Below are 13,738 nucleotides of genomic sequence, written 5' to 3' on the forward strand. Positions count from 1 at the left end.
ACGAGCCTGCTCAGAAGACACCTGCTCAGGGCAAAACATCGCCCTCTCATGAAACTTCCTGGTGATCACTGCCACGGAATCAGTACCCTGTTTGAGGGTCAAGAACTCCTGAATCAACCGTTTTCTCTCCACCGGGGGAACATACTCGTCTCTGAACATAGCGGTGAACCTCTCCCAGGTCATCTCAGAAATCTCCGCCAAAGTGAAGTTTGTCGTCACGAACTTCCACCAATCCTTTGCTCCCAAGCGGAGCTGGTTTAGAGTGAACCGTACCCTCAAGTGCTCTGGACAAGAACACGTATAGAAACATCCCTCGATGTCAGAGATCCATCTCCTTGCGGCAATCGGGTCCTACGTTCCATCGAACTCTGGTGGCTTCGTGTTGTTGAACTCCTAAAACAACAATGATTCACCTCCCTGAGGTCTAGCAGCAGCAACAACATCAATAGCTGCAGCTGCCGCAGCCTCAGTCAGCACTGCATACCGCTCATCAAAATTCTCAATCAACATAGTCTTGATGTCCCCAAACATCTCAGGAATCTCAGCCCGGATGGCAGCAGCCACCTCCTCATGAATCAATCGACAGATCTCCTCGTCGCTGACATCACTGCTCTCTGGTGTGTGTCGAGTCCCAACCATGAAGCCTCTGAAATACAACAATAATTATCAGAGACTCGATCGATCATACTCATACTCGATGACGCAATCCTACTCGTCCTCCGTTGTCCAAAAGATTCTTACTTGGAATGCCCACTGATCCGGTGTCTTCAGTAGTACGGGCCCAATACTACTGACCACACCGCATCAGCATTCACTCCAAGTCCTCCTCCTTGGATCCTTGATTACAAGTACTCTACTCTCATTATGCATTGGCTACCCTCCGATAGGCCTCTCATGAGCTCCTAACTGCTATCTACTCGCTCTCAAACCATCTCAGCAGCAGAAATCTCCTAGGCTAAGGCATCACAAATTAGGCCACTCTAGTCCTAATATGTATACCTAGCCTACTCTAGCATGCATAATGTAACATAACATATCTCATAACACATAATGTAAGGGTACTTTTGGGGATTCACCGTTCAGGCGCTGGCTGGTCGTACACACGGCTCTGCTTTGTTTGTTTCAAAACTCTTTTTACTCTTTTCAAAAATTTACTTCATTATCAAAATTTTCCTCAAATCCCCAGTTTGAGTTCAGATACGCCCGAAGATGCATCCGAATCCCTCAAACCAAGGCTCTGATACCAACTTGTAACAACGTAAATTTCAAAACAAAATTTTCATTTTTCGTCAACCAAGTTCACATAAAAACATTTTCAAATATTTCCAATATTTAGCTTTTGAAACACAACATATCCTAAGATCATAAAATCAAACTCTCTCTCCAGTGTGTACGAGTCACGCCGGCGCCTTCCCACGGCCCTCGCTAGTACCTGAAACACATAACACAACAACTGTAAGCATAAATGCTTAGTGAGTTCCCCAAAATACCGCATACAATACATACGCCACTCGAGGCTATGATACGACCCTCTGGTCGATGTGTCTTAGCGGGACCCTCCAGTCCCGTAGCTCGTTGGACCCTCTGGTCCGGTCATAGCTCTTTGGACCCTCCGGTCCGGTCTATAACATCATACAACATACATATATCACATAGCACATAATCTCATACATAACACATAAGACCCTCTGGTCAACACATAATACCACTCTAGGTAACGTATAGTGAGAAGACTCACCTCAGGTGTCTCGGTAAGTCTCTGACTCCGTAGAAATGTGATCTAGCCTCCGCCAAATCACATAAAGTAAATACTCTTGTAAATATAACTATACTCACCTTTCTTAACACCCTTAGAAGGGTAAAAGACCATTTTACCCCTCTCTTGGCTTAAGGGCCTCACTGTTGACCAAACCCTAAAAGTCAACAAAAGTCAACGGTCAAACATTGACCCGACTCATCGAGTGCACTAAGGCGACTCGGCGAGTCTACACGTGTCCACTAACTCTCTTCGTCCCTTTCTTGGCACGTCGAGTCCTTCCCCTTACTCAACGAGTCACACCTGGCATGAATCGTGGGGCCACCCCGACTCAACTCGCCAAGTCTCAAGTACAACTCAGCGAGTTCCGCCTTGAACTCCATTCCCCCTAACTCTCCCTGACTCACCGAGTTATTTCCCCAACTCAGCAAGTCTACTCGCTTAGTGATATACGGGAAACCTTCATCCTACTCCCCGAGTCTGATCTTCGGACTCGGCGAGTTCGTGCCATGCACAAACTCCACAGACCTCCTGAGGTTAGATCTGTTCCTTAAATTCATAGATATGGCCTTCCCAAGCATGATAATCACGTAAAGTTCAGACCTTGACACTCATATAACATCTAAATGGTCTAACTTGGTGATTTAGCCCCAAAAATGACATCCCAAGCTTATGGCTCCCAAAATGACCCATAAAGCTCCAAGGGGAAAGGTCTTTGGACCTCTTTGAGTCTAGATCCAAAGCATAGACTCGAGAAGGGACCAAATGCTCCACTTATCCGTCCTCTAAAGGGGTTAGAAAACCCTAACACTAAGATTCAACACTAAAACTAAAGACGGTCCGAACAAATACCTCAATATGAGCTCTATGAACTTAGAAGTCACCAAAACCGCACCTCCTTCAGCCTCATCTTGCCTTGGTCACTTCCTTTTTGCAAATCCACCAACAAAAGGATCAAGAATGGCCTCTCCTCCCTCACAAATGCTCGAGATCTCTTAGGGTTTCTCTCTGGGGTTTGGTAGCCGCAAATGACGGCCTTAAGGGCCTTTAAATAGGTCCCAAACCCAGGAAATTAGGGTTTCATTAAACAGCGTGGACTCGCCGAGTCCACCCATGAACTCGTCGAGTCCACCCATGAACTCGCCGAGTCCGGTTGTGAACCCGGATACGAATCCGCGACCATACTCAGCAAGTTTAAACACCAACTCACCGAGTCTCCTCACAACTTCCAAAAATAAAAGAATAAAATATTATACCTGGGAATCCGAATGTTACATCAATGTTCTATTCATATATGAATAAAACGTATATTATCTCGTCATATGCTATATTCATATGTTAATAAAACTTTTATCAAGTTGTTGCTATAGTTTATTTGTTATTCATATATGAATAAGTAGTATGTTAATAAAAAACGACGTGTTTTGAAAATTCAAACTACTTATTCATACATGAATAACAAATGAATTGTAACAAAATTCTGATAAATGTTTTATTCACATATAAATATGACATGTAAAGAGAGCTAATACACATTTTATTCATATATAACTATAACATGTGATTATTCATATATGAATGATATTTAAACGGTTTATTCATAAAAAATTCATGTAACTTTAATTTAAATATTAATAAAAATATATTTTAGGTGAGAAAAAACTTTATTGTATGTTATATTCGTATATTAATGATACTTCAACTGTAAAATAATTAAGTATATGTTTTATTCATAAGTGAATAACGAATATATTGTAATAAAAATCCGATGCACTATTATTAACTTATGGATAATGAGAGCTGGAACTATATATATATATATATATATATATATATATATATATATATATATATATATATATATATATATATATATATATATGTTAAAACTATATCGATATGAAAGTCTATTTATAGAGAATACAAAATTATGAATTTTGTTATATTTAAAAATCAATTTTTGATAAAACTAGCTTGATAAAAAAAGTTTTAAAAAAAAGACAAAAAAAGTTGTTTATATATATATATATATATATATATATATATATATATATATATATATATATATATATATATATATATATATATATATATATATATATATATATATATATATATATATATATATATATATGAAATGTAATAATTAACATAGTTTAAGGAATCATATTACAACTTTGAAAAATATAAGTGCATTTTATTTCTCTTTCCGCTGGTACGATAGAGAGTTTTATGGTAAAAACAAATAATTGTATGAGAATGATTCTCTAGTTCTCAATCTTTTTATTTTATCAATTGAACTTATATATATATATATATATATATATATATATATATATATATAGAGAGAGAGAGAGAGAGAGAGAGAGAGAGCGAGAGAGAGAGATAAAGAGAGAGAGAAAGAGAGAGAAAGAAAAAGAGAGAGAGAGAGAGAGAGAGGGAGAAAGAAAGAAATATAAGACCGGGTGAACACTCTTTTTAAAGTGAGAAATCGTGAGGATACCTTAAAAAAATCTTTAAAAAAATACAATTCATAAAATCGAACATAGTACTATATCGGAGAGAAAAGAAATTGCAAAAAAAAATTAGATCATTAAAATTGAAGCACTGATCATTTTTATGATTTAGGATTCAATTTTTATGATCCATGATTCAATTTTAATGATGCAAAATTTTTTGTCCAACTTTTTTTTTCTCCCGGATATAGTACTATGCTCGATTTTATGATTTGTATTTTTTTAAATTTTTTTTAAAGGTTTCCTCACCGAAAAAATAGTCTTCACCGGAACTAGAACACACACACATATATATATATATATATATATATATATATATATATATATATATATATATATATATATATATATATATATAAGTAAGTTCAAATAAAAACAGTAAATAGTGTGAGAAGGTAAAAACACTATGTTTATGTTATTATTCTGTAACGAATGTTGTATATTTGTATTGTTGAAATAATTTTAATATGAATATTAACGTTTGATTATTCATATATTTATTAGAATGTTATTATTCTATTATAAATTTATGTATGTGTATTTTTATAGTAAACTCTAATTTTAGTTCTAACCTGTGACTATTCATTTATTCATTGCTAAATAATGACATAAAGTTGAGAATACAAAATTCATTGAAGAATAATAACATAAAAATAGTGTTTTTACGTTCTCACACTATTTACTGTTTTTATTTGAATTATCCACATATATAGGGAGTGTTTCAAATGAGAACCATAAAAGATTAAGAACCCTAAGAACCCCAATTAATTAGTAAATATTTACTAGATACTCTTATTAAACATGTTAAAATCCTAATTTTTTGTGTTTTTGGTACAAAAAGAGCAAACTTATAATTTTTACACTCTAATATTTTCATCAGTTTATGCTCTCATATTTTAACACAAAACTTTATATAAAATACAGATTTACACAATCCATTTACAGTTTAATGCAAAAAATTCACAACTTAATAGAAACTGTTTTACAATAATTCATTAATTCAAACAAGTCAAAAACTCAAACTCTACCACCACATGCTGCCACCAACCACTTGTATCAACATACTAGCTGTCATTTCTTCAAAATCATATATGTAAATAAAGTCATACATTAACAACTTAAATACTACATTCACAGTCTAATTAAGCCTATTAATTCACACGTTTTGAATTTAATGCCAAACAATTATAAAAACTAGTGGATTCTTACAAATTTATAATATATATATATATATATATATATATATATATATATATATATTCATAAGAAAATTAACACAAAAATTTATACATAAATCATTCATATTTTAACAAAAATTATAAAAAATTCATAGTTTAATGCAGTCAATTCATATTTTTAAACACAAAAATCACAGTTTAATATAAAAAATTCACAGTTTAATATAATCAATTTAACAATTTAAATTAATATTCACAGCTTAATGTAGTTAATTCAAAGTTTAATATAGAAAAATCACAACTTAATACATAAATTTCACAGCTCATTACAATAAATTTACAGTTTAATACAAAAAATATAAATTCATAACCATAATATCAATTTGAAACTCTTAATACGGATAATTCACAGTTTAGTATATAAATTTACAGCTTAATATAATAAATTCACAATTTAAGACAAAAAAATTATATTTACAGGCATATTTACAAATTAAAACTTATATTTATATGTTAATATATGAAGATATTTCTATGTATTAAATTGTGAATTTAATATATTAAGTCGTGAATAAAATTCATAACATAATACATAATTCACAGTTTAATATACAAAATTCATAGCTTAATATAATAAATTCATAATTTAAGACAAAAACAAATTATATTTACAGCCATATTTTCAAATTAAAACTTATATTTATACGTTAATATATGGAGACATTTCTATGTATTAAATTGTGAATTTAATATATTAAGTCGTGAATAAAATTAACAATATAATACACAATTCACATGTTAGTATACAAAATTCACAGCTTAATATAACAAATTCAAAATTTAAGACATTTTTTTTATATTTGAAACCATATTTTCAAATTAAAACTTATATTTATATGTTAATACATGTAGATATTTCTATGTATTAAATTGTGAATTTAATATATTAAGTTATGAATAAAATTTCAACGTAATACATAAAATTCACAATTTTATACAATACATTCACAACTCATTTACAAGTATAATCTCATATTTCAGTGTATTAAAAAACTCATTCACAGTTTAATACATAAATAAATTATATCATATTTCAAAAGCAAATATAAAAGAAATATATATGAATTATAAAAGATAATAACTTATCTGAAACCAATGAAGAAGATGCTTACTCTACCACCACCACCAGTATCAACACTGTCAACTATCGTACACTGCAATCAACCATCACCACCACCAACCATCGATGCAAACATCGCCAATATCTTTCCCTTTAAAATCAGATCTAGATAAAAAAATTAGAATTCACAGTTTAATACAACATTTCAAACACTAATTCAAAACTTAATTCAATATGTTAGACACTAATTTAACACTTAATACATCAAAAAATACACATTCATAGTTTGAATAACTTAGACAAATTAATACATAGAAAACACATATTCATAACTTAATGACTTGACTTACCATATTTTGTTGAGACATTTCATCAAACACTTTGTGCGCACTAGATACATTAGATCCATAATCACCATAAAATATCATATCTGACCAAATGTATAAGATTTTCATCATCTCTGAAGTCAGGTGATGTTGTTTGCTTTCTCCGGAGAGGTTTGATGGTGGTGGTTTGACAAAAAAAACAGATGCATATCTTCAGAGGAAAAAAACAACCAAATTTCATAGGTCTGAGATGAAGAACACAAAATCAAATGTGTAATCTAAAGAACATGACACCAAATCTCATCTGAACTCTTTCAATATTGTCGGACCTTATAGATATGGACATCGGTGGTGGTAGAAATCCTAACTCTGGACCGGAGCTTGTAGATCTAGACAATGGTATGGAAGGTCTAATGGTAGATCTAGTGTTTCAGTGACATAAAGTGTTAGATCTGAAGGTGGAGGCGAAACTGATGGCATATCAGTAGGTGGAGGTTCTAGATCTGACCACATCTCGAAAGATCTAGACTAGGAACACGATCAGAAATGAAAAAAAAAATCACTAGAATCATTCAGATCTTAGCAAAAAACACAAAAAAAAAAAAAAAAAAAAAGTCATCGGAATTATGTTGTCAGAGATGACAGGCGGTGGACGGTAGATTTGAAGCGGAAACACCTTGGTGATGACGTTTTTTGTTGTGGTTTCAGATCTGAAGAGAAAAAAACATGATTGACTTGACATTCCGGCGAAGGTTAAGCAGTCGGCGACGGTGGCACCGGCGGTGGTAGGTGGTAGTGGTAATAAGGAATGCGTGTTCTTCAAAAATGGTGGAAGAGTTTGAAATAATTTATCATTTGAAAAGATAGATCTAATTTAATGGTTCATACGGTTCTTAATCTTTTTTGGTTCTCATTTGAATCTTTACCTCTCTCTCTCTCTCTCTCTCTCTCTATATATATATATATATATATATATATATATATATATATATATATATATATACATATATATATATATATATATATATATATATATATGCTTAAGTTATTTTGTTTTTACTAACTATTATGTGCCAGAATGCACAGATCTAGACCACCGGATGGAATAGAATCAAAGGTCATGATCTGAGGGTTTACGATATTACAATAGGGTAACATGTACCATATAATCACACAAATTTCAGGATAAGGGCATTTTAGTCATTTGAGACAAATTTAAAAAAGGAAAAATCAAGATTTATGAGATAATTAATGATTTTGATTTAAAAAATCTGAGTTTTTTCAAATTAATTCAATTTCAAACATAATTTGTAAGTATAAACCGATTTTATTCTATCAGAATGTCATTTTGTTAGAATGATATTCTGTAATTCTGTTAGAATGGTATACAACTATGAACATAATATTATAAACACATATTATCAAGACCAATAACTTTTAATGAATACAAATTTTATATAAGACGAAGTTTAATACTTTAGAATAAGTAATTACATTCATTCTTAAAGAATACAACTATGCTATGAACATAAATTACATTCATTCTTGAAATCTCTTGCAAAAAAAATATCGGCATTCTTGAAAGAATCCTCATTCACTTTCTTGTTTCGTTCCTAGATGTCTTGTGTATGTTTGACCTCTAAGCTACTTCAAAATATCTAGCATTCTATGAGATTCACATTTTGTGAAATTGGCATTATGTCAGAATTGTATTGCATGAGAATGATTTTATACAAGGAGTTGCAAAAGGATATAAACTCGAGGATGGTAAGTGATCCCTAGGTAAAACTTGAAACATCTGAAAAACATAAGAAACAAAAATCATGTTAAAACATCAGCCAATTGCAATACAACCCTTGTAGAATCATTCTTATGTGATTATATCATAAATACACTTCTGGAAGAATCATTCATATGTTATTTCTAAGATGATAATACTCTCTACAGAATATTCTTAAAGAATGAAATAATTATTCTTAAAGAATGAAAAAAATTTAAGATAAGAATAAACACCCAATAATTATTCTACAGAATATTCTTATGTGATTTCCAGCACCTGATATTTTTCATAATCGAAAAATGATTTCCTCTCTTTCAATATTGAAAGAAAATGAGAGTTATTCTAAATTTAAAGTATAATATAATAACATAATTCTCTATTTTGATTTTGTTTACCTTTGGAGATTATATGAACAACAATAAACATTCCATCGCTAACCATGAATACAATCTGAGACTGCAATATTTCTCTTTGGCATTTCATCAAACACTTTAAGGGCGCTTCCTAAATCACCATATTTTCTATGAATCATGAATGAAAAAAAAAAATCAATTCAGAACCATCAACATCAAATTCATATGAACAATAAGATATTTCAAACACCATTATATAAATCTAAAACTAAAAGTTGAAATTGGCTAGTTGGAAGAACGAAGAAAAAAACCTGTTTTCTATGGAATGGAATTGCAATTCTGGTAAATTAAATTGTAGAAATCTCTTTGACCAACTATTGAGGTAGAAGCTAGCTTCGATTGGAGATGGAGTCGCCGAGAATAACATCTTCATCTTGTCAACGGAATGGGGAAACAGACTTGCAGATCCACCGCTTCTTCTTCATTCGTCAATAAGAAAAGAAAATGGGAGGAGGCAAAGATATAATACGTATCATATGAGAAGCTAGGGTTAAATAATTGGTCAAAGATATTTTTATGGTAATTTCCATGAACTAAGAGATTTTATTTTAATTATCATGTTAAAGTTACATAATTACCCTTATAACCATTTTTAATTATTTAATTATTCCTAAATTCCTATTGGCTCATATATGCACACAAAATTTGTGAAAAACATTTGAATATATATATATATATATATATATATATATATATATATATATATATATATATATATATATATATATATATATATATATATATATATATATATCCAACTGCCACTACAATAGTTTGGTTCAAACTATTATATCAAACCTAATTTGATGTTGCACACCTTACCTAAACCTACAATTTTCAACATGTAATGAGTCAATAATCTTTCCTTGTACACAAATCATTATAAAGTTTGACCACGCATCAGGTTTTAAACTAGCAAGTTTTAAGGGTATATATGTACAACAAAAAAGGTAATTTCAAATAATTAAAAAAAAAATAAGACAATTATAATGTCTAGATTGTACAAATTTCATTGCACCCGGCTTTATTGCCCTTTATTGATGGTTTAAGTTTCAAAAAAGGTTATATTCCAGTTATAAATAGACTAAGAAGAGCAGGTGATATACTTATTCTTTTCCTTAAACAATAAAATACCCTAGAATAAAAGCAAGACAACAAATGGGAAAAGGGTGTTTTGAATTGATATAATAATAAGACATGTCCCATCTCGACACCATTCTTTTTGACCCCATCATGCTTCAGTCTTTTTACTCTTTGAAGCCATATAACACCCATCTGTTCATCCCCAAAACATCAAAATCTCATTGTATTTATTTAAATAAAAGAACACCTCTAACTGATATGATATGACACTTTTCTCTTTGATTGAACTACACCTAGTTACCATATTTCATCAGCTCCGATAAACCACTTTCGGCTTCTACATGGCTCAACAGGTATCTCTTATCGCCACTGTTACTGACGATACACATTTAGCGTTTTTTTTTTTTTTTGTTCTTCATTTTGAGTTGAATGCAGGAAGAAGGGGGGTGGCCTTTAGGACTGCGGCCTTTGAATATGAGACCAAGAGACTATGACTTCTCAGGATCAATCTCATGCAACACTTTGCTCAGTGGCTCTCCTGCATTAACCTCAGATTCTTCTTCAGATGTAGATACACAGGTTTGATTTGTGTTTGTGTTCAATGTTTATTGCGTTATTTTCTTTTATTTATTAATCCATTGCCTGTCACCCGTGATGAAGTGGTTAAAACTTGCTAGAATAATCTAATTTTGGATCCAACTTCCTCCATTGAGTCGAAAAGGTCATGATTTTTCAGGATCAAGAAACGTCTAGAGTCAGTGATTTGTTTCATCATGTTGGTACCTAAATATAGTCTTATATTGGATACCTACGCTTTCTGAGGTTGGACGAACTCAGAAGCAAATGATACAACAACATGATAAATGTTGTAATATAAGAATTTGCCTTTTTGACATAGATTTAGCATTACTTTAATTTTGTATATCTCGTTTTCACGCATAACTTAGCGGTAAACAATGAATGTACTTCCTAAATTTGCATTTTTTATTGAACTGGTAACACGACAAACATATTTGGAGATTTATCGTAAATCATAATCTCTTTCCAATGTTTAAAATGCTTGAAAAACACATAACTATATTATAAATCTTATAGCTTTCATAATGGAAAGTTTAATGGAAAAATTGAATGAGTTTGCAAACCTAGATAGATATTATTGTAAGATGTCATCACATTTAATTTATTTGGAGATTAATGTTCATTAAATTCTTTAAATAGAAAAAAAAAAGTTTTCTAATTTTCAAATAAATACTTAAATATGTTTTATTGAACTTTATAGACTTCAAATATATTAGACTTATATTAAAGACTAATAGAGTTATATGGAATATATAATAATAATGTCACAATGCAATGTATTCTGCTAAGTTTAATATATTATAGATGCCCTTAGCTTGAAAAAAAACTACAAATATATATAATGGTTATAAAGTTAACTCTCTCCCATTTTTCCTATTTTTCTAAAAAGGCTAAAATAGTTAAATATATAAAATAGAGTGTAATTTTCATGACACTAAAAACATTTCATATAACATTTCAATCTAAAAATTAATGAGTTAATATATATATATATATATATATATATATATATATATATATATATATATATAGAGAGAGAGAGAGAGAGAGAGAGAGAGATAGAGAGAGAACCATGTATAAAAGAATAAAAGATGAGAATCTTGAAGTCACAAGAGTTCTTAAAAATTAGTACATGATTCATCAGCCATTTCTTGTTTCGTATCTCTAGTTGTCTCATTCAGTCCAAACTTCTTTTGGAATAAGACGTATATAAAGACATATGGAAGATAACACCAAATTTCTGCCCTTGGTAGTAGATGATCAATTGCTTTTCCTTGAAACTAGTGAATCTATATGACATTTAAAATGACATTTCTGACCCCAAAGAAGCTTGTGCCCTTCACATGTCACTGTCATCCCTTATATGGGTATGTTTGGTATACCAGAATAAGGCTAGCAAGGCATCTTTTACAACAAACCTATATGACTATATCAGTATACAACTTCCATTACATTTGCAAATGGTTATATATAGCATTACATTATTGGATTTGACCCAAAATCAAGTTAAAAATATTGTGACCTTATTTTGAGATTGTTATTGGTTGTATCTAGTCAACAGGGTCTTTCTTTCATGACAAGAGCATCACATTAGGAAATCTTTTGGGTGTTTCAAGCATTGTAGAGCTCTCAAGAAGATCTTTAAGAAGTAGGAGAACTTCAGAAACCATAACTTTAGGGAACAACGAAAGATCAAACCTCAAATCAAAACTTGGGTGTTTCAATTTTTGTTTATGCCGAAAAGACATTGATGTTGATATCGCTAGAAACAACACTGTACCCCTTGGAAGACTACTAGAAGTAGAAAGAAGAGTTGCTCAGGAGCATAGACGAGGTCATGAGCATGGTCCATTGATATATGGACCTGATGAGCTTGCGTTGGCTCAACCTTTTGGGGAGCTATCAAATTCGTTGTTTGTGGATGGACGAATTGTGCCTCCAACCCAGTCAAGCCCTTGTTCGGGTTTGGACTCTAATGGAAGGAAGGAGGGTAGAAGATTGAGACCTCCATGTTTTTGAAACTTAGTTTTCTTTCCTATCTTTGTTGCAGCTGGAGATTAATTATGTTGGGTGCATTTGTGAAGAATTTGTCATATTTGCTACCCATAATGGGGTTTAATTTGTTTGGTTCATTTTGTGAACAACCAATGTTTTAATGCACGTAGAAATAATTGTCTTGTTTAATATGATTATATGCATATAAAATGTCACTTAACATCTAAATCTAATTTAATAAAGTTAAAAAGTGTATCCGCATGAATCTAAGTTAAAAAGTGTATTCACATGAATTAATGATGGGATTTTGTCATATCACATGTATGATATCTGGTCGTTTTAACTTCTAATCCATCACATATATATGGGTCTATATCATCTATATATTTAAATTGAATAAAGTCTTTTGATAAAAAAAAAAAATAAAAATAAAAAGATGACCTTCAACACAAATAAAAACAAGACTTGTATAAAAATATTATAAAAATGTACGACGGTAGCCAAATTGGTCTAGTACGTAGTGATGAATAAATGTAGCATATAAATTTGATGTTGGTGTTTGATTTCTAAAATCTAAAATCACTTTATCATTTATTAAATCTTGCCAGAGACACATTGACCATGATACATCGGATCTTGCTTTATACAACAATCGTTCTCATAATATTTAAAATTAAACAATGTTATTCAAAATTCTTGTTTTAGATTATTATTTGTTTAAGAACAAGTATTTTATTAAAACCAATAGTCTTATGTATTTTATGCATTTTAAGAAAGATGTGTATTAGCATAATATATTTAATTATTTATAACATTTAATATTGTATCTTGTAGACATTTATTCTCATATTTCTTCCTTCAAAGGGATTTACCTGTATTTATACATTCATCAAAATAAATAATGTTACAAAGCGTATATGGGCTTAATCTACCGGACTACTATACTGGTCACTGGGCTATACAAGATACACATATAAACACAATATAATGTA

At 31.0% G+C, this 13,738-nt stretch overlaps 1 protein-coding gene and 1 long non-coding RNA gene across 2 annotated transcripts; one reads left to right on the forward strand and one right to left on the reverse strand.

Annotated features, from left to right (window-relative positions):
• Window positions 1-8,489: 8,489 nt before the first annotated feature.
• Window positions 8,490-9,513, reverse strand: LOC145071425 (uncharacterized). Its single transcript, XR_013690452.1, has 3 exons — window positions 9,341-9,513; window positions 9,115-9,197; window positions 8,490-8,694 (listed from the first exon to the last, which is right to left on the reverse strand). It is a non-coding gene; the product is annotated as an uncharacterized LOC145071425 (long non-coding RNA).
• A 776-nt stretch (window positions 9,514-10,289) lies between these two features.
• Window positions 10,290-12,935, forward strand: LOC145071273 (uncharacterized protein At3g17950-like). Its single transcript, XM_079018185.1, has 3 exons — window positions 10,290-10,525; window positions 10,608-10,751; window positions 12,306-12,935. The coding sequence occupies exons 1-3, from the start codon at window positions 10,514-10,516 to the stop codon at window positions 12,768-12,770; spliced, it is 621 nt and encodes a 206-aa protein (XP_078874311.1). The 5' UTR covers window positions 10,290-10,513; the 3' UTR covers window positions 12,771-12,935.
• The last annotated feature ends 803 nt before the right edge of the window (window positions 12,936-13,738 follow it).

The sequence above is a fragment of the Lactuca serriola genome, chromosome 8 (genome assembly GCF_051521515.1).
Source record: "Lactuca serriola cultivar US96UC23 chromosome 8, Lser_US96UC23_V15, whole genome shotgun sequence".
Classification (NCBI taxonomy): Eukaryota; Viridiplantae; Streptophyta; class Magnoliopsida; order Asterales; family Asteraceae; genus Lactuca; species Lactuca serriola.

Excerpts from the sequence above, each read along its gene's own strand:
- LOC145071273 (XM_079018185.1), top strand. Across the intron at positions 10,752-12,305 it reads CTTCAGATGTAGATACACAG|TCAACAGGGTCTTTCTTTCA; the intron begins GTTTGATTTGTG and ends GGTTGTATCTAG.